Raw genomic sequence first — 18,487 nt, forward strand, 5'->3', positions numbered from 1 at the left:
TAGCAAAACATTTCATGTAAGCCCAAGCAAACAACACAAAGGTTCTAGTTGTCAAATGGGTGGAATTCTCCAGTAATGGGGCTATGTCCCCACACCCACGAAAAAATGCACGCGGATCACTCTGGACTTACTCCAGGTGTTTCTGCGATTTCTCGGGGACTAGCAGGGCCCTGGAGTGCTCCTTGCAGCTCCAGCTGCCGATACGGGGCCCTGCACTTCCGGTCGGGGATCCGCGCAAACGCACGGCGGCAGCCTCGGTCGGCCACGCCGCGTAACATGGCCGACCCACATCGCGGACTGGCACCGAAAACATAGCCCCCCTCCAGATCATACGCGCCCGCTGAACGGTGGCCCCCGATCGGAACCCTGGCCGTCCTGGAGGCCCCGCTCCCGGCGAAGGATGCCCCCCGCCCCCCCCACCAGGGCAGCCGCGGATTCTGTCTGCAGACGCCATGCCGATTGGAACCATGATAAAACCACGTATGTGGGAACTTGGACTTGGGAGAATCGCCCCGGGGGCCTTTTTCAATGGTCCCTGACCGGCGCCGCGTCGACTGCCACAACCGATTTGCAGCGATTCTCCGGCGATCTGAGGATCGCGGGAGCGGCATCGGACCCGATTGCGAGTTTGACGCTCATTTTCCGCCCAGCGCCGAGCGCGTTTACGGTGTAGAGACTCGGGGAATCTTGCCCACTGTGCTTCTGTGGACTATATTTGTGCAAGAAAATTGAATTTTTATCATTTAGTATCTCAAGATCACATTAGTCTGGTTAATTATGGGCAAGTACAATTAGAAAAGGTTGACAACATGTATTAATTCCCCAATATCACAGGGGCAAAAGCACAATACTTCTAACACTCACCCTTCCCATCACATTCCCCTTGTTCTAACTAGCCTGCATATATATATACTTTTCCAGTAATATGATACATCCATGACCAATTTTATTGAAATCAAACATACATGGCGGCAAATCCAAAAAAGAAATTATATAAAATAGTACTTAATTTGAAATGGGTGAAAGTCACTGGGAAATTGTTAAGATCCCTTTAATATTAAACATAGGATGTATTTTTCTTTTGAAACATTTATTTTATTGCTGAGAAATATTGCTGAGAGACCAATAATGTTTAAAAAGAAATTCAACTTCCAGCTAAAAAGGATGACGCAAGAAGATTACGATTTTACTGTAACAAATGACCTGAAAACAGTATTAACTGAACTTGTTTTTGTAGGCAACATATGCTTTAAGCTACAGGAAGAAATGTTTGTCATTTACACATTGTACTCTCGGCGGAATTCTAGTCTTAAAGCAAACAATCCACAGTTTCCCGAGTCGTAACGTCAGCCGACCATCTCCAAGCACCTCCCTCAATATTCAGAGAGACCCCCTGTCCTGACCATGCCAGGCGAATCTCCCAGGGTTTCTTTAGATGGCTGCGGAATGCTTCTCTTCGACTAGACTGTGCCCCTTCCACATCCTGCCTCAATAACTCAAAAACCTACGGCCTCTTCTCTCTGTTGACCACACCAACTGCTGCTCTTTTCCTCTCTCGCTTCTCTTCTATCCAAAGGTTTGGAGCTGGCAAGTCTCTTTTACGTTGGCACAACAGGCTTTGTCTTTTCCACAGAATCCCTATAGTGCAGAAGGAAGCCATTCGGCTCATCAAGTCTGCACCAATCCTCCAAAAGAGCACTCTACCTAGGCTACTCCCCACCATTGATCATGGCCTATCCACTAACCTGCACATCTTTGGACTGTGGGAGGAAATCAGAGTACCTGGAGGAAACCCATGCAGACACGGGAAGAACATGCAAACTCCACACAGAAAGTCACCCAAGGCCAGAATTGAATCCAGTCCCTGGCGCTGTGAGGCAGCAGTGCTAACCCTAGGTGAGAATTTTGTACATTGCTTAGCCAATCCCTTGATTAAGCCAGGCTTGATGTCAGACAGAATTCAGAATAGTCACTATATCCCCTTCCTTTTAGCCTGCCTTTAAAAGACACAGTCCAAAACATAATAATCTTTAAAAACCTCATTGTCACAGCAGAATAAATTAATTAATCCCATTTCATTGTCATTAATTCATCAGATCAAATTTCTGATGCAACAGTATCTTGCACTTCTGCCAGAGTGTACAGAGTGGTGGTGGGATCAGCTCATTGTAAACATGTTGATGATATGTGCCAGCAATTAAGTGAAGGAAGAAAGATACCTTGCTAGAATATCACAGAGGAAAGAAGTTGGTAATACCATCTGAAATAGCTATATTATTGTGCATACCTGCCTACAGTTTGCTGGATTGCTCCAGGCTAAGATACAAGCTTGGGCAACTTTTAATGCATGCTCACTAGACTGGAGCCAGCCTGCTTCTTTCAAATATAAGACAATTTCTAGTGTAAATGGAGCTAACACCCATCCCAGTTGGAATAATCATGAGGAACTTTTATAGTTAGAAACCCAGCATTTTGGGCTCAATTTCCCACTCCTGCTTCTCCTAGTTCACCTCCCCAGAAGTGCCAATAAACACACTTCAGCTTTACTGTCGTAATTGACTCTTATCAGCTGCAACCATGTATGCAACATATTCAAACCTAGTTAGTGCACTTTTTGTGATGTAAAAAAAGGCTGCCCTAATGTGATTCTGTAATTTTCACTAAAATGAACATTTCTGCTGTTCAAATCATACCATTCAATAGTTCTATTTGAATCAGGTGGTTGGATCATAGGGATTGCTCACCATTGGCGGCAGCTCAATCGACTAGGCTCTGGAATTCCCTCCCGACATCTCTTCGCTTCTCCACGTCCTTGTTCCGTTCCTTAGACAAAAACAGAAAATACTGGACAATCTCGGCATGTCTGACAGCATCTGTGTAGAGAAAAGGGAGCTAAACGGTTCAAGTCTGGATGACTCTTTGACAAAGAGCATTAACAAAGAGTCATCCAGACTCGAATCAATGGCCGCCGTTTCTCTCCACAGATGCTGTCAGGCCTGCTCAGATTGTCCAGTATTTTCTGTTTTTGTTTCAGATTCGAGCATCTGCAGCAATTTGCTTTTATTTGGTTTTCCCCTTCCTTAGACGCTGTTTAAAACTTACCAATTGACAAAACCTTTGGTTACCTGTCCTCATGTCTTGTTTTTTGGCTTGGTGTTAATTTTTTCCACTTTTGAAGTACTCTGGATTCTTTACTACCTTTAAAGTGCTATATAAATACAAGTTGTTCTGTCCATAGAAGGCAATGTCAAGGAAAACATCTCTACAAACTCACACTAAGTAAATTGTCACAACCTGGAACATACTTCAAGATATAATTCATTGCAAAGTTCCAATCACATTGAAACAATACCTTAACGCTCTTGTTATATGAACTCAGTACTTTATTCACATATAATACACCACAGTTTCAGTACTAGTATTGTTCACACCCAAAAAGTTACTTTTTAGGGAAAAAAATAACTTTTCTTCTCTATACAGAATAGATTGTGTGAATACTATGTTTTCATTGGAAGTTGGTTCCTACCTTTGCACTGTCCGTATCCCGAATTCCTAACACGAACGGATTGTTTTTGACTATCAGTTTTGGTCTCGCTCCAGTACAGATACACAGCTTTTCGTAAATGTACTCTTTGCCTTCTTCTGTGTGAAGTTTCTGCAAGTAAATTAACAAAATTGTCAAAAGAAAGTGAATGGCAAAATTAGAATCATAGAGACATACAGCACAGAAGGGGACCATTCAGCTGGGCATACTGCTAGCTCTTTGGAAGAACTCTAAAATTTAATTCCACATCCAGATATTTCCTCATAACAGCACAAAGTAGTTCTCTTCAATCACACTTCCAAGGCAAGTTATGATGGAATCTGGTGCATCCTAGATCTTATGCCAATTATTTTACATCTATGACCTCTGGTTAACAATCCAGGCTTGGGCTGATAAGTGGCAAGTTACATTCCTGCCAGACAAGTGCCAGGCAATGACCATCTCCTACAAGAGAAGATCCAACCACCGCCCCTTGACATTCAATGGCATTACCATTGCTGAAGCCCCTACCCTCAACATTCTGGGGGTGACCATTGAGAAACTCAACTGGATTAGCCATATTAATACTGTGGCTATCAGGGCAGGTCAAAGGCTAGGAATCCTACGGCACGTAACTCACCTTCTGACCCCACCCCCCCAGAGCCTGTCCACCATCTACAAGGCACAAGTCAGGAGTGTAATGGAATACTCTCCACTTGCCTGGATGAGTGCAGCTCCAACAACACAAAGCTTGACACCACCCAGGACAAAGCAGCCTGCTTGATTGCTCCGCCTTCCACAAAAATTCAAACACTCCACCACCAATTAACAGCTGTGTGTGCCATCTACAAGATGCGCTGCAGTAACTCAGCAAGGTTCCTCAGACAGCACCTTCCAAACCCACGACCATTGCTATCTAGAAGAGCAGCAGATACCTGGGAACCTCACCACCTGGAGGTTCCCCTCCAAGTCACTCACCAATCTGACTTGGAAATATATTGCCGCTCCTTCACTGTCGCTGGGGCACATTGTGGAACTTCCTCCCATAACAGCACAGTGGGTGTAGCTACACCTCAAGAACTGCAGTGGTTCAAGAAGGAAGCTCACCACAACCTTCTGAGGGGCAACTAGGGATGGACACTAAATGCTGGCCTAACCAGCAACACCTACATCCCGTAAATGAATCAAGAAAACTACACAGTATTCTGCATTAAAGTCAGGGACCAGATTTCTACGATCCCGCGGCCAAGTTCTGACGCCGGCTTAAGGTGGCGCGAGCCAGTCCGGCGTCAACGGGCTTCCAGGCCCAGGTATTCACCCCTTCCTAGGAGGCTAGTACGGCGCCAGAGTGGTGACCACTGCTCCTCCACCTAAAAGCCGGCGCGTGGGTACCTGTCTCCGCGCCGGCCCCCGGGCAATATGGCGGAGCCCTACAGGGGCCTGGCGCGGAGGAACATAGGCCCCCCCCCCCCCCCAAAGGAACTAGCCGTCTGCAGGCCCTGATTGCGGGCCAGGCCACCGTGGAGGCCCCCCCGGAGTCGGATTCCCCCCCCTCCCCCAAACCAGGACGGTTCCCGCAGCCAGAACTCCAAGATCCAGTCGGGTGGGACCATACATAACCTACGCCGAACTCGGCGGACACTTGGCCCATCGAGTGCGGAGAATTGCCAGCGGAGGGCGCTTTCAATGGTCCCTGACTGGCGCAGCGGCGATCCCGCGGGCGCCCGAGAATCAGCGGGCCGTCATCAGAGCAGCGTGGCGCGATTCTCGCACCCCCGGCGATTTTCCGACACGGCGCGGGATCAGAGAATCCCGGCCATGATAGTTGACTTTGTTACCGTTAGATTTGATTATCCCAATGGTCTCCTTGTCAGCCTCTATTCTTCCAATTCTGCAAACTTGAGTTCATCCAAAACGTTGCTGTTCATATCCTAACTCGTGACAAATCCTGTTCACACACCAACCCTATGCTTGCTGAACTATGCTGTCTCCTCATTTGGCAACCACCACAATTTTAAAATTCTCATCCTTCTTTTCAAAACCATTTAGTGTCTTATTCCTCCCCACCTCTATCTTTCTCTAGTTTTACAAAACTCCAGATTTCTTTACTCCTCCAATTCTGGTCTCTTGCAAGTCTCGGATGTTAACCATCCCACCACTGGAAATCATTGCCGAGACCTGGAGCAATTCCCTTCCTGAACAATTTTTTTTTTTTAATAAATAATTTTTATTGAAATTTTTTACAGAAAATATAACAACAAACAATGAAAAGCAACAATAAAACACCATAGTAACTGTAACACCCCCAAGACCGTATCAACGCATGTATCTCACCCCCCCACACCCCCAAACTCAGTAAACAAGAGAACTTAAAAATAAATTAAAATTAAATAAACCCCTTTTTTCCCCCCTCCCCCCCGGGTTGCTGCTGCTGCTGACCCAGTACCCTACCGCTGAGCCAGAAAGTCGAAGAAATGCTGCCACCGCCTAAAGAACCCTTGTACCAATCTTCTCAGGGTGAATTTGACCTTCTCCAGCTTAATAAAACCCGCCATGTCATTGATCCAGGTCTCCACACTTGGGGGTCTCGCATCCTTCCACTGTAGCAAGATCCTCCGCTGGGCTACTAGAGGCGCAAAGGCCAAAACACCGGCCTCTCTCGCCTCCTGCACTCCCGGCTCCAACGCAACCCCAAAAATTGCGAGTCCCCAGCCTGGCTTGACCCTGGATCCTACCACCCTCGACACCGTCCTCGCCACCCCCTTCCAGAACTCCTCCAGTGCCAGGCATGCCCAGAACATATGGGCATGGTTCGCTGGACTCCCCGAACACCTGACACACCTGTCTTCGCCCCCAAAAAACCTACTCATCCTAGACCCAGACATGTGGGCCCGGTGCAGCACCTTGAATTGGATGAGGTTAAGCCGCGCACATGAGGAGGAAGAGTTAACCTTCTCCAGGGCATCATCCAATGTCCCATCCTCGATCTGTTCCCCCAGTTCCCCTCCCACTTAGCCTTTAGCTACTCTACTGACGCCTCCTCCACCTCCTGCATTACCTTGTAGATATCAGATATCTTCCCATCCCCGACCCAGACCCCCGAAAGCATCCTGTCACTCACCCCCCTCGCGGGAAGCAAAGGGAATCCCTCCAGCTGCCGCCTAGCAAACGCCTTTACCTGCAGATACCTGAACATGTTCCCCGAGGGGAGCCCAAATTTCTCCTCCAACTCCCCCAGGCTCGCAAAACTCCCATCAATGAACAGGTCCCTCAGCTGTCTGATGCCCACTCTGTGCCAACCCTGGAACCCCCATCAATGTTCCCCTGGACGAACCGATGGTTCCCCCTTAACGGAGCCTCCATCGAGCCCCCAACTTCCCCCCTATGTTGCCTCCACTACCCCAAATCTTGAGGGGAAGCCGCCACCACCGGACTCGTGGTATACCTCGTAGGAGGGAGCGGCCACGGCGCCATTACCAGGGCCCCATGGCTTGTGCCTCCACAGGACGCCATCTCCAACCGTTTCCATGCTGCCCCCTCCCCCTCCATCACCCACTTGCGCACCATCGACACATTGGCCGCCCAATAATACCCCGATAGATTGGGTGACGCCAGCCCCCCACCATCTCTACCCCGCTCCAAGAAGACCCTCTTCACCCTCGGGGTCCCATGCGCCCAAACAAAGCTCATGATGCTGCTAGTCACCCTCCTAATAAAGGCCCTAGGGATAAAGATGGGCAAACACTGAAAAAGGAACAAGAACCTCGGGAGAACCATCATTTTGACGGACTGCACTCTACCCGCCAGCGATAGCGACACCATGTTCCACCTTTTGAATTCCTCCTCCAACTGCTCCACAAGCCTGGTAAAATTAAGCTTATGGAGAGTCCCCCAACTCCTGGCCACCTGCACCCCCAGGTATCTGAAACTCTTCACTGCCCTCTTAAACGGGAGCCTCCCAATTCCCTCCTCCTGATCACCCGGGTGCACTACAAATACCTCGCTCTTGCCCAGATTCAATTTATAGCCCGAGAAGCTCCCAAACTCAGCCAACAGCTCCATCACCCCCGGCATTCCCCCCTCTGGGTCCGCCACATACAACAGCAGGTCGTCCGCATACAGCGATACCCTATGTTCCTCCCCACCCCGCACCAGGCCTCTCCACCTCCCCGACTCCCTCAGCGCCAAAGCCAGAGGTTCTATCGCCAGTGCAAAAAGCAAGGGGGACAGGGGGCACCCCTGCCTGGTCCCACGGTAGAGCCTGAAGTACTCTGATCTCCTTCCATTGGTAACTACACTCGCCATCGGGGCCTCGTAGAGCAACCTCACCCATTTAATGAACCCCTCCCTGAATCCGAACCGCTCCAGCACCTCCCACAGGTACCCCCACTCAACTCTATCAAACGCCTTCTCTGCATCCAGTGCCACCACTATCACCGCCTCCCCCTCCACCGCCGGCATCATAATAACATTTAACAATCTCCGCACATTCGTGTTAAGCTGTCTTCCCTTGACAAATCCTGGTGGCCAGGATCTTCGCCAGCAACTTAGCATCCACATTGAGGAGCGAGATTGGCCTGTATAATCCACACTGCAAGGGATCCTTATCCTGCTTCAGGATCAGAGAGATCAGCGCCCGTGACATCGTCGGGGGCAAAGCCCCCCCCCCTCTCATACCTCATTGAAGGCTCACACCAACAGGGGGCCCACCAGATCCGCATACTTTTTATAAAATTCCACCGGGAACCCATCCGGCCCCGGCGCCTTACCTGACTGCATTTGACCAATCCCCCTGACTAGCTCCTCCAACTCTATCGGCGCCCCCAGCCCCTCCACCAGCTCCTCCTGCACCTTTGGGAAGCGTAGCCTGTTCATGAAGCTCTCCATCCCCCCGCACACCCACCACCGGTGGCTCCGACCGGTACAGTTCCTCGTAAAAGTCCCTAAAGACCCCGTTCACCTCTGCCCCCTTCTGCACCACATTCCCACCCTTATCCGTCACTCCACCAATTTCCCTAGCCGCATCTCGCCTGCGGCGCTGATGCACCAACATCCTGCTCGCCTTCTCCCCATACTCATATACCGCGCCTTGCGCCCTCCTCCACTGTGTCTCCGCCTTTCTGGTGATCAGCAAGTCGAACTTGACCTGCAAACTGCGCCGTTCCCCCAGCAACCCCTCCTCCCTCCGCGTACCTCCTATCCACATCCAGGAACTCCCCCACCAGTCTCTCCCTCCTCTCCCTATGGGCCCGGATGGAAATCAGCTCCCCCCGGATCACTGCTTTCAGAGCCTCCCAGGCCATCCCCACCCGGACCTCCCCCGTGTCGTTGGTCTCAAGATACCCCTCAATACTTCCCCGGACCCTCCTACACACCTCCTCATCAACCAGCATCCCCACATCCAGACGCCACAGCGGGCGCTGGTCCCGCACCTCCCCCATCTCCAGATCGACCCAGTGCGGAGCATGGTCTGAAATTGCCATGGCCGAATACTCGGCATCCTGCACCTTCGGGATCAATCCCCTGCTCAGGACGAAAAAATCTATTCGGGAGTAAACCCTATGCACATGGGAGAAAAAGGAATACTCCCGCGCCCTCAGCCTCACAAACCTCCAGGGATCCACCCCTCCCATCTGGTCCATAAATCCCCTCAGCACCTTGGCCGCCGCCAGCCTCCTACCCGTCCTTGAACTGGACCGGTCCAGTGGGGGATATAGCACCGTGTTAACGTCTCCCCCCATGATCAGGCCCCCTGCCTCCAGGTCCGGAATGTGGCCCAACATGCGCCTCATAAAGCCAGCATCATCCCAATTCGGGGGATACACATTTACCAGCACCACCTTCTCTCCCTGCAGCCTACCCTTCACCATAATAAATCTGCCCTCCTTGTCCGCCACCACCTCAGACGCCTCGAACGCCACCCTCTTCCCCACCAGAATCGCCACCCCCCGGTTCTTCGCGTCTAATCCTGAGTGGAAAACCTGCCCCACCCACCCCTTCCTCAGACGAACCTGCTCCGCCACCTTCAAGTGGGTCTTCTGGAGCATAGCCACGTCCGCCTTCAGCCCCTTCAAATGAGAAAATACCCGAGCCCGCTTAACCGGCCCATTCAGCCCCCTCACGTTCCAGGTGATCAGCCGATCAGAGGGCACCCCGCCCCCCTCCCCCACTGACTAGCCATAGCTTATCGGCTGCTCACCCCAAGCCAGCACACCCTACCAGACCCGTTCCCCATGACGATACCGCCTCCCCTCTACCCCCCCGGCCCACACCAGCTCTCTACTGGCCCTTCCAGCAGCAACCCGGTATCCCCCCCCCCACAGGCTAGGACCCCTCCTAGCCGCGACGCACCCTCCATGGTACTTCCGTGAGTCAGCTGACTTCTGCTGACCCCGGCACCCTTCCTGAACAATTGAACGTAAGAAATAGCGCAGGTGAAGATGATGTAGCCTGTCAAGCATTCAATTTAATCAAAGCTGAACTTGGGCTTCACTCACCTTTCCGCCCGTTCCTCATATTCCTCGATTCCCTGAGAGACCAAATATCTGTCCTTCTCAGCCATAAATATATTTAATGGTGGCATGTCCACAATCCTCCGAGATAGGGAACTCCAAAGATTCACAACCCTGGAGTGAAGGTGCTTCTCATCTTGGTACTAAATTATCAGTCCCTTATCCTGAAGCTGTGTCCCCTTGTATTAGATTCCACAGCCTGGGGAAACAACATCTCAGTAGTGACCTTGTCTAACTCATTCATAAATGTTCCAATGAGATTGCCTCTTATTCGTCTGAACTCCAGGGAAGATAGGCCCAATTCATTTAATCTCTCATTGTCGGATAACCCTCTCATCCCAGGGACCAATCCAGTGAATCGGACTGCTTCTAATGCAAATGTACCCTTCCTTAAATATGGAGACCAAAACTGCACACAGTATTCCAGGTGCGGCCTCATCAAAGTGCATACAATATTAGCAAGACTTTCTTATTCTCATTCTCTAAATCCCTCGATATAACGGCCAACATGTGTTCCCTAGCTCATGGATGATGGGCAAGGGGAGGGCCTGATACGTCTGGGGGGGTTGCCTCTATTGCAGACTCCCTGCCTGAGATGGTCTACGTGCTTGCATACAGTCTGTTCCCTGGTTTTGACCTTGGAGGAGACTTGTCCCGTCTTCTCCACTATGGACTGCAGCACCCACTGAATGCCAAACCCAAGGTTCCTGACGTATAAAGTATCCCCTGGCTTGAACCCACTTTTCCGGTGTTCATGATGCCTCTTCTGGTGGTTTTATTTCTTCTCCACTTTCCCACCAAGGTTGGGAAATGTTAAGCTTAGAGGGGTTTGAAGCCGTCGGCCCATAAGTAGCTCTGCAGGCACTACCCGGTTGTCATACATGGCATGGTCCATAGTTAAATAAAAAACATGCCTGTTTCATTTCAACTGACCCTATGGCTTGTTTCGTCATGCTCCTCTAACAGTTTGCATTTCCCACTCAACCAGACAGTTCGAAGAGGGGTGATATCGGGCGGTCCAAATTTTTTTTACCCCAATCGTCTGCATGAACCCCAAAAATTCCACCCTAGTGAAGGGGGGTGCCGTTATCAGTGACAAGAACCTCCACAATACCACGGATGTTGAATGAGTGGCATAGCTTCTCTATGGTAGCTCGCGAATTGGTGGACGGTATCCAGCATACAGCCACACACTTTGAGTGGGCATCGATTAGTAGCAGAAACCAGGAATTAGTAGCAACCCCAGGAAGGGCCCGGTGAAGTCAATGTGTAATTTCACCCAAGGCCGAGCTGGCCACTCTCAAGAGTGGAGCAAGGCGGATCCTCTTAGCATGCCACACACCGCTGCACCTTCTGATATTGCTATTGAGCCCTGGTGCTCATATGTAGTTCCTGGTGAGCATCTTCATTTTGAACACCCCCAGATGTCCACCGTGCAGGTCCTGCAAAATTTTTTTTGGTCTTCTTCGGACTATCACACGGGCTCCCCAAAAGAGAATGCCATCTTCAACACTAAACTCCAGTTGCTTGGTTGCGAATGCTCATAGTTCTTCAGTAGGTTTCCTCTGGAATCCTCCATGTAGGATGACAGGGTGCAATTTTGCCAACGTAGGGCCCTTCTGAGTCCACACATGAATTTGTGAGGCCATGGCAGGCAACCTGTCCATACAATTAAGTACCACCACAACTTATGAGCAGTTCAGATGGGTCATATTGCGTCAATAGATTAAAGGAGAATAGTTGTGCTATACTTTGGAAAAGTGCCTCCTCTTGCGCATATAACAGCGTCAGTATGGTTGCCAGATTTGGAATGAACTTTCTATAATAATTAATGAGCCCTATGAATGAACTTAGCCCTGTCGTACACTCTGGCGTTAGGGCCTGTTTAATAGCTTAGACTTTGCCTTCCACTGGGTGCAAATTGTTCTTGTCAACCCACTACCCCAGGTATATGACTTCTCCCGCCTTGAAGATGAATATACCCCTTTTCAGACAGGCCCCTTTTCAGGCAGGCATCTACCTGCGTGAATTAGTGGAGGACTTCTTCTAGGTTATCTACTGTTCCTTCTCAGAGGTTCAATTTTTCGTCCAGGTTAACCACCACCTTGGGAAACCTTGAAGGATGCTCTCCAAAACCTGTTGGAAGATTGCACAGGCGGATGATACTTCAAATAGGATCCTGATGTATTCATACAATCCCTTGTCGGTATTGGTGGTCACATATTTCCTGGATGCCGTGTTGAATTCCAGTTAGACGTATGAGCCATGCATTGGGGGGGGGGGGGGGGGGGGGGGGGGGGGGGGGGGGGGGGGGGGGGGGGGTGGTACTCGCTTGTCATCTCCTACAATAGCATTCACTTGGAGGAAATACCGCATCCCTTTGGTATACTGGGCCCAATCTTTCACGCCTGCTTCACAGCCTTCCAAAAAGCGGCATTTTAAAATTTGCTCCGACCTTGTTCTCGTGTGTTACAACATCCAAAACTGCAGTCGTAGTTTTTCCTCGTCGCCAGTATAAAATCTTCAGGAGACCAGAGAAGGTGAGCCAAACATAGGTTTATTTTCTAGACAAAAGAAAAGGCTGCAACGCGGCAGACAGCACATAGGTCCAAACCGGAACTACCGATTATGCCGATCCTAATCTGGGGTGGTATTTTAAGTGTTGGTTTCACGAGTCCCAGCTGACAGGCCTCCACCCATCAGCGGGGATGACTCTATTCCATGAGCCCTACAGGGAGATCAATTGGGCTATCCCCATGGGGTCTTGTGAGAGTTATTACAGATCCCTTAACAACCTTTTGGTGGCCCTTTACTGGTTTCTAAAACACTGCCAATCCCCAATCTTAGAACTATTCTTTGCACATTATAAGCCTCTTCTTTTAATCTACTATTATCCTTAATCTCCTTCATTAGCCACAAATGGATATTTCTTACTGAATTTTTGTTTTTCACTGGAATGCATTTTTGTTCAATGTTTTGAAATGTCTTTAGCTCTCTGCCCCCCCTTGTACTTCAAGATGCTACATATAAATTATCTCTGACCAAGTTTATTGGTCACCTGTTCCAATATTTCCTTTCCTGGTTTGCTTTTACATCATGGTGCAACAAAATGTTAAGCTGTGCTAAGTGTTCAACAATTTTCTTTCAATGTCCAAATATAAGGACAACAGTTTTGGCATTGCTAGCACAGAGGTCTGCAGCTAATAAATGACTGCTCAGTCATAGGTTGGGGATCAACATCCAAATAATATTGGAATGCAGGCATGGTCTAAACAACGACATTTCAAACAAGAATGGAAGCAAAGTCACATGGTATGACAAGTGTTTTGTATGGAGGGCAAATTGTGGATTAGACACAAAGGACATGACATCCTCTTAGGCTCATCAATGAATCCAAAATTCCATTTAGTGCAACAATTTATTTTATCAGGGAAGCATTTCTGTTGTAGTAAATTGCATTTATAACCCTGATGGAAAATAATTTTTTAAAATAAATTTAGAGTACCCAATTCTTTTTCTTCCAATTAAGGGGCAATTTAGCGTGGTCAATCTACCTATGCTGCACATCTCTGTGGGGGTGAGACCCATGCAGACACGGGGAGAATGTGCACACGGACAGTGATCCGGGTCCGGGGTTCAACCTGGGTCCTCGGCGCTGTGAGGCAGCAATGCTAGCCACTGTGCCACCCCTGATGGAAAATAATTTTAACTGCAAAGTCATTGAATCCTGAAAATCTTCATGCCCATGTCATTTTGTCCCCATTAAAGTAGTAACATTAGAAACAATGGAGGGATCAAGAGATAGTGGAACAGGGTGCCGTCAGTGTACACGTGGAATCTGGTTGTGTTTTTGGATGTCAGCAAGGGCCTGTATGTAGATGAGGAATAAGAGGGGGGCCTTCGGGGGCAGAGGCAATGGCTTGGGAGTGGGAAGAGAAGTCGTTTCAGGTGATTCTCTGATGGCCATGATCAGATACAAAATGGAACCAGGTGAGTGCAGAGCCACCCAGCTGGATAGTAACCAATAAGTAGATGTAATTTTTAAAAAAAAACTTCTAATCTTCAATCGTCATTAACCAGATCACTGGGTAAATTAGCGAAATGTACTCTGTTATTTTATGAAATAACCAGCTTGCCAGTCTTCTAATCATACTAGCATCACTTAAATATTTGCATCTGACTAGCCAAATAAATAGCGGCAAGGATTAAATGACAAATTAAATAACAGATTACTGTTCAGTTATGTACAATAGCACAACGTTAACTGCTTTATTGTGCGTAGGATGTAGATCCATGAGATTAATTTAGGATTCTTCGATAAATGAAAATTTAACAGCATTGGAAAGCCAGTCTCGTCAGATTACGTCTACGTGCATATAGTTACCAATATTTCCAGAAATGTGAGACCTCGTCTTTATGAGCTGGCATAGTTGATGCTAGCTTTCCAAGTGATGAATCTCCAGGTGTAGAGATTCTCTGTTCTGGATACACTCTCTTCTGGATCAGCAGCTTAAAGCTCACTACTCTTTAACTTGCACACCTAAATTCATTCATGGGATGTGGGCATCGCTGATTGGGCCTGTCATGTTGCCCAAGCCTAATTTCCCCAAGTGACTTGCTAGGCCATTCCAGAGGGCAGTTAAGACTCAACCCCACATTGCTGTGGGCCTGAGTTGCAGGTAAGAATGGCAGAGGCATTAGTGAACCAGTTGGGTTTTTACGACAATTGCTTCATGGTCATCATTCGACTTCCAGATTTTTACTGAATTCAAGTTTCACCGTCTGCCATGGTGGGATTCGAACCCGGGTCCCAAAAGCATTACTTTATAGAACAGTACAGCACAGAACAGGCCCTTCGGCCTTCGATGTTGTGCCGAGCAATGATCACCCTACTTAAACCCACGTAACCCGTATACCCGTAACCCAACAATCCCCCCCATTAACCTTACACTACGGGCAATTTAGCATGGCCAATCCACCTAACCCACACATCTTTGGACTGTGGGAGGAAACCGGAGCACCCGGAGGAAACCCACGCACACACGGGGAGGACGTGCAGACTCCACACAGACAGTGACCCAGCCGGGAATCGAACCTGGGACCCTGGAGCTGTGAAGCATTGATGCTAACCACCATGCTACCGTGAGGCCCCGGCGTCCCGCCGGATTACCCGGCGTCTCTGGATTACTAATTACACCACCATCTTCCCTTACAATACACTTATATCTACTCGTAACTGACGGGTTTGGCTATAAAAGCTTTACTCCTGTAAACTCTCTCCCTGTCAGAAATGCATTTTACATATTGTAAACAAAAACATCTGCATCCAAGGTTTTGCATGCCTTTGCTCAAACACAACTCATGCACAGGTCCAGATAAGACAGGGCATCTCAAAGGTTTGTCTTCCATTTTTGTTTACGTCAACCTTCGAGGCTTTCATAGAATCCCTACAATGCAGAGGAGGCCATTCCGCCCATCACGTGTGCACCAACGCTCCGAAAGAGCACCCTCAGGCCCATCCCCTGCCATATTCCTGTATCCCCACCTAACCATTGGACACTAAGGGGCAATTTAGCATGGCCAATCCACCTAATCTGCACATCTTTGGTTTTCCATGGGTCTGATATATGACTCCATTTTGAAGAGAAATTTAAGATGATTTTGGTGCATTTCTCTCGCAACATTGAAATGGTTTTATAAAAAGCAGATGAATTGTAAAATAAAATGAAAGCTGTGTTATGTGAAAGAAAATTCCTTTTGTAAACACTATTTTCAAAAAAACTTACTTTTTATGATATTTTAAAATATTCTACAAGCATCTTACCACCAAGAACTCTAGTAAGAAATAAGCATAAATTATCTTTAAACAAATTCATTCTTACATGTTTTGCTGCGTCCAGTGCTCGAACAGCAGACTGTACCACTTTGACGTTGGGATAGTGCTCTTCTAGTATGTGAGATGGTCTTTCTTCAACCTCAAACTCTTCTAATGTCCTGGAAACCTTCAATAAAAAAGACAAAATTGCAACCCATTCTGATTTTAAAGGCATAAAAATGTAAAGTCAGAAATGGCTCACAAGTTTTTTTAAAACACAACCATACCCACCTGTTTGAAGTTCAACACTGCTTTAATTAATGGTGATGCTGTAATTAAAAGAATCTCATCTGCTGGGAACTGGCCAGCAAGCTACCAAAACAAAAAGAAAAATTCATCTGTTCAGAACTAATAAAATTAAGACAGAAGGTATGCAATTCAACAAACATAAAATGAAACATACATTATGACAAAAATACTTTTTAAATATATTCCAAAATTACACTTTTATCATTTCCGCATCACACTACAACGATCATCTGCACAGTCTTCTCCCCAACATCCCCCCCCCCCCCCTCCATCCGCTACTTTTTCTTTTTCTAGGCTATTCATCTGCAGTAGCTTCCAGTTTCAGCAATACATGACTGTTAACATTGCACCTTTACTTATAAATGCCATCTGACTTACTGCTTGGGGGTTTCTGGCGACCACCTCAATTTTGGGTGGGGTTCCCAGGTGAGTGGGTCGATATTGATGGCGGGAGGAAATATCTGGGTGTGTCAATATTGACATGGGATCAAAGATGATCATGCCGATATTGTCAGGGGAATCCCAGAGGATCATGTCAATATTGACAGGGGATCCCAGGTGATCATGTCGCTATTGGCAGGGAATCATAGGCGATCACATCGATATTGACAGGGCATCCCAGGTGAGCATGTCAATATTGACAGGGGATCATAGGTGATCGTGTTGATATTGGCAGGGTATCTCAGATGAGGGTTAATATTGACAGAGAATCCCAGGTGATCGTGTCGATATTGACAGGGCATCCAAGGTGAGCACGTCAATATTGACAGGGATCATAGGTCATCATGACAATATTGGCAGGGGATCACAGGTGAGCGTGTTGCTATTACCAGGGGATCACAGGTGAGCATGTCAATACTGACAGGGGTTCATAGGTTTTGTGTTGATATTGACTAGGCATCCCATGTAAGCACGTCGATATTGGCAGGGGATCACAGATGAGCATGTCAATATTACCAGGGGATCACAGGTGATCATGTCGCTGCTGACAGGGAAATCCCAGGTGATGTTGTCAATATTGAAAGGGAAATCCCTGATGATCGTGTCAATATTGACAGGGGATCCCAATTGATCGTTTTTGCTGTTGACAGGATCGCAGGTGATCGTGTCGATATTCACAGGGTATCCCAGGTGAGCGTGTCAACATTGACAGGCAATCCCAGGTGAGAGTGTCAACATTGACAGGGGATCGGGGGGGGGGGGTTATGTCAATATTGCCATAAGATTTTAGGTGATCGTTTTGCTGTTGACAAAGGATTGCAGGTGATCCTGTCGATATTGACAGGGTATCCCAGGTGATTTGTGTCGATATTGACCGGGTATCCCAGGTGATTTGTGTCGATATTGACCGGGTATCCCAGGTGATCCTGTCAATGCTGATTGGGTAGGTAGGTTCTGTCCTGGGACCCGCTCCTTGCCTGCTCACCTGTACCACCGCCCCCTCCCACGCCACTCCCCCACGCACCTGCTCGGTGCAGGTCACCCCGGCGACCCCGCCTCCCACCACAATGAACCGGGCTCGAGCTGGACCCGGCACCGTCGCCATAGCAGCGCCGCGATCCGCCCCCAACCGACACACGCCAGCCACACCGGAAGCGACACCCTCCAACTGCCTGGAAATTACGTCAGAAGGAACGCGACCCATCCGCCGCCGGAATGCCCAGCCTCTGCGCATGCGCCTCCACCATCCCGGACCAACGTGGTTCTGGATCGCCTGTGGCAGTGACACTGCCTCAGGTGGTCACTTAACGTTGCTGCGCTTATAACTTCCATCGCAGAACACCTAAAAAATAATTTCAGGATGAATTCAAACTCTGAATTTTTTTTCAGTTTGTTTCATTATATGTTAAGACATTTTCTCTATATAAAAGGAATGCTCAAATCATTGGAAGCCATGATGTGGAGATGCCGGCGTTGGACTGGGGTGAGCACAGTAAGAAGTCTTACAACACCAGGTTAAAGTCCAACAGGTTTGTTTCAAACACGAGCTTTCGGAGCACGGCTCCTTCTTCAGGTGAATGGAAAGGCTTGTTCCAGAAATGTTTATATAGACACAGTCAGAGATGCCCCGGAATGCGAGCACCTGCAGGCAATCAAATCATCAAAGACGCAACCTGGTGTTGTAAGACTTCTTACTGTGCTCACCCCAGTCCAACGCCGGCATCTCCACATCATGGCTACCATTGACACCGCAAACTGCCGGCTCAAAGTGGAGAGGATCTCCAGGAAGATCGCGCATATAGACACTGACATTCAGTTTCTACAAAGATGCAAAAAAGCAGACAAGATCCCGAAAGGACTACAGATCAAAAACCCACTCAAGTCGAC

General features: G+C 48.4%; 1 protein-coding gene across 1 annotated transcript in view; it reads right to left on the reverse strand.

The window, feature by feature from the left end:
- Positions 1-17,774, reverse strand: part of pyroxd1 (pyridine nucleotide-disulphide oxidoreductase domain 1) — a 49,088-nt gene extending 31,314 nt beyond the window's left edge. Inside the window, exons 1-4 of the mRNA XM_038811075.1 lie at positions 17,625-17,774; positions 16,142-16,222; positions 15,918-16,037; positions 3,527-3,655 (exon numbers count right to left, since the gene is read on the reverse strand). Of these exons, the coding sequence (XP_038667003.1) occupies positions 3,527-3,655; positions 15,918-16,037; positions 16,142-16,222; positions 17,625-17,705 (411 nt within the window). The 5' untranslated portion in view covers positions 17,706-17,774. The remainder of the gene's footprint in view (positions 1-3,526; positions 3,656-15,917; positions 16,038-16,141; positions 16,223-17,624) is intronic.
- Positions 17,775-18,487: the final 713 nt, after the last annotated feature.

The sequence above is a fragment of the Scyliorhinus canicula genome, chromosome 11, assembly GCF_902713615.1.
Source record: "Scyliorhinus canicula chromosome 11, sScyCan1.1, whole genome shotgun sequence".
NCBI classification, from domain to species: domain Eukaryota; kingdom Metazoa; phylum Chordata; class Chondrichthyes; order Carcharhiniformes; family Scyliorhinidae; genus Scyliorhinus; species Scyliorhinus canicula.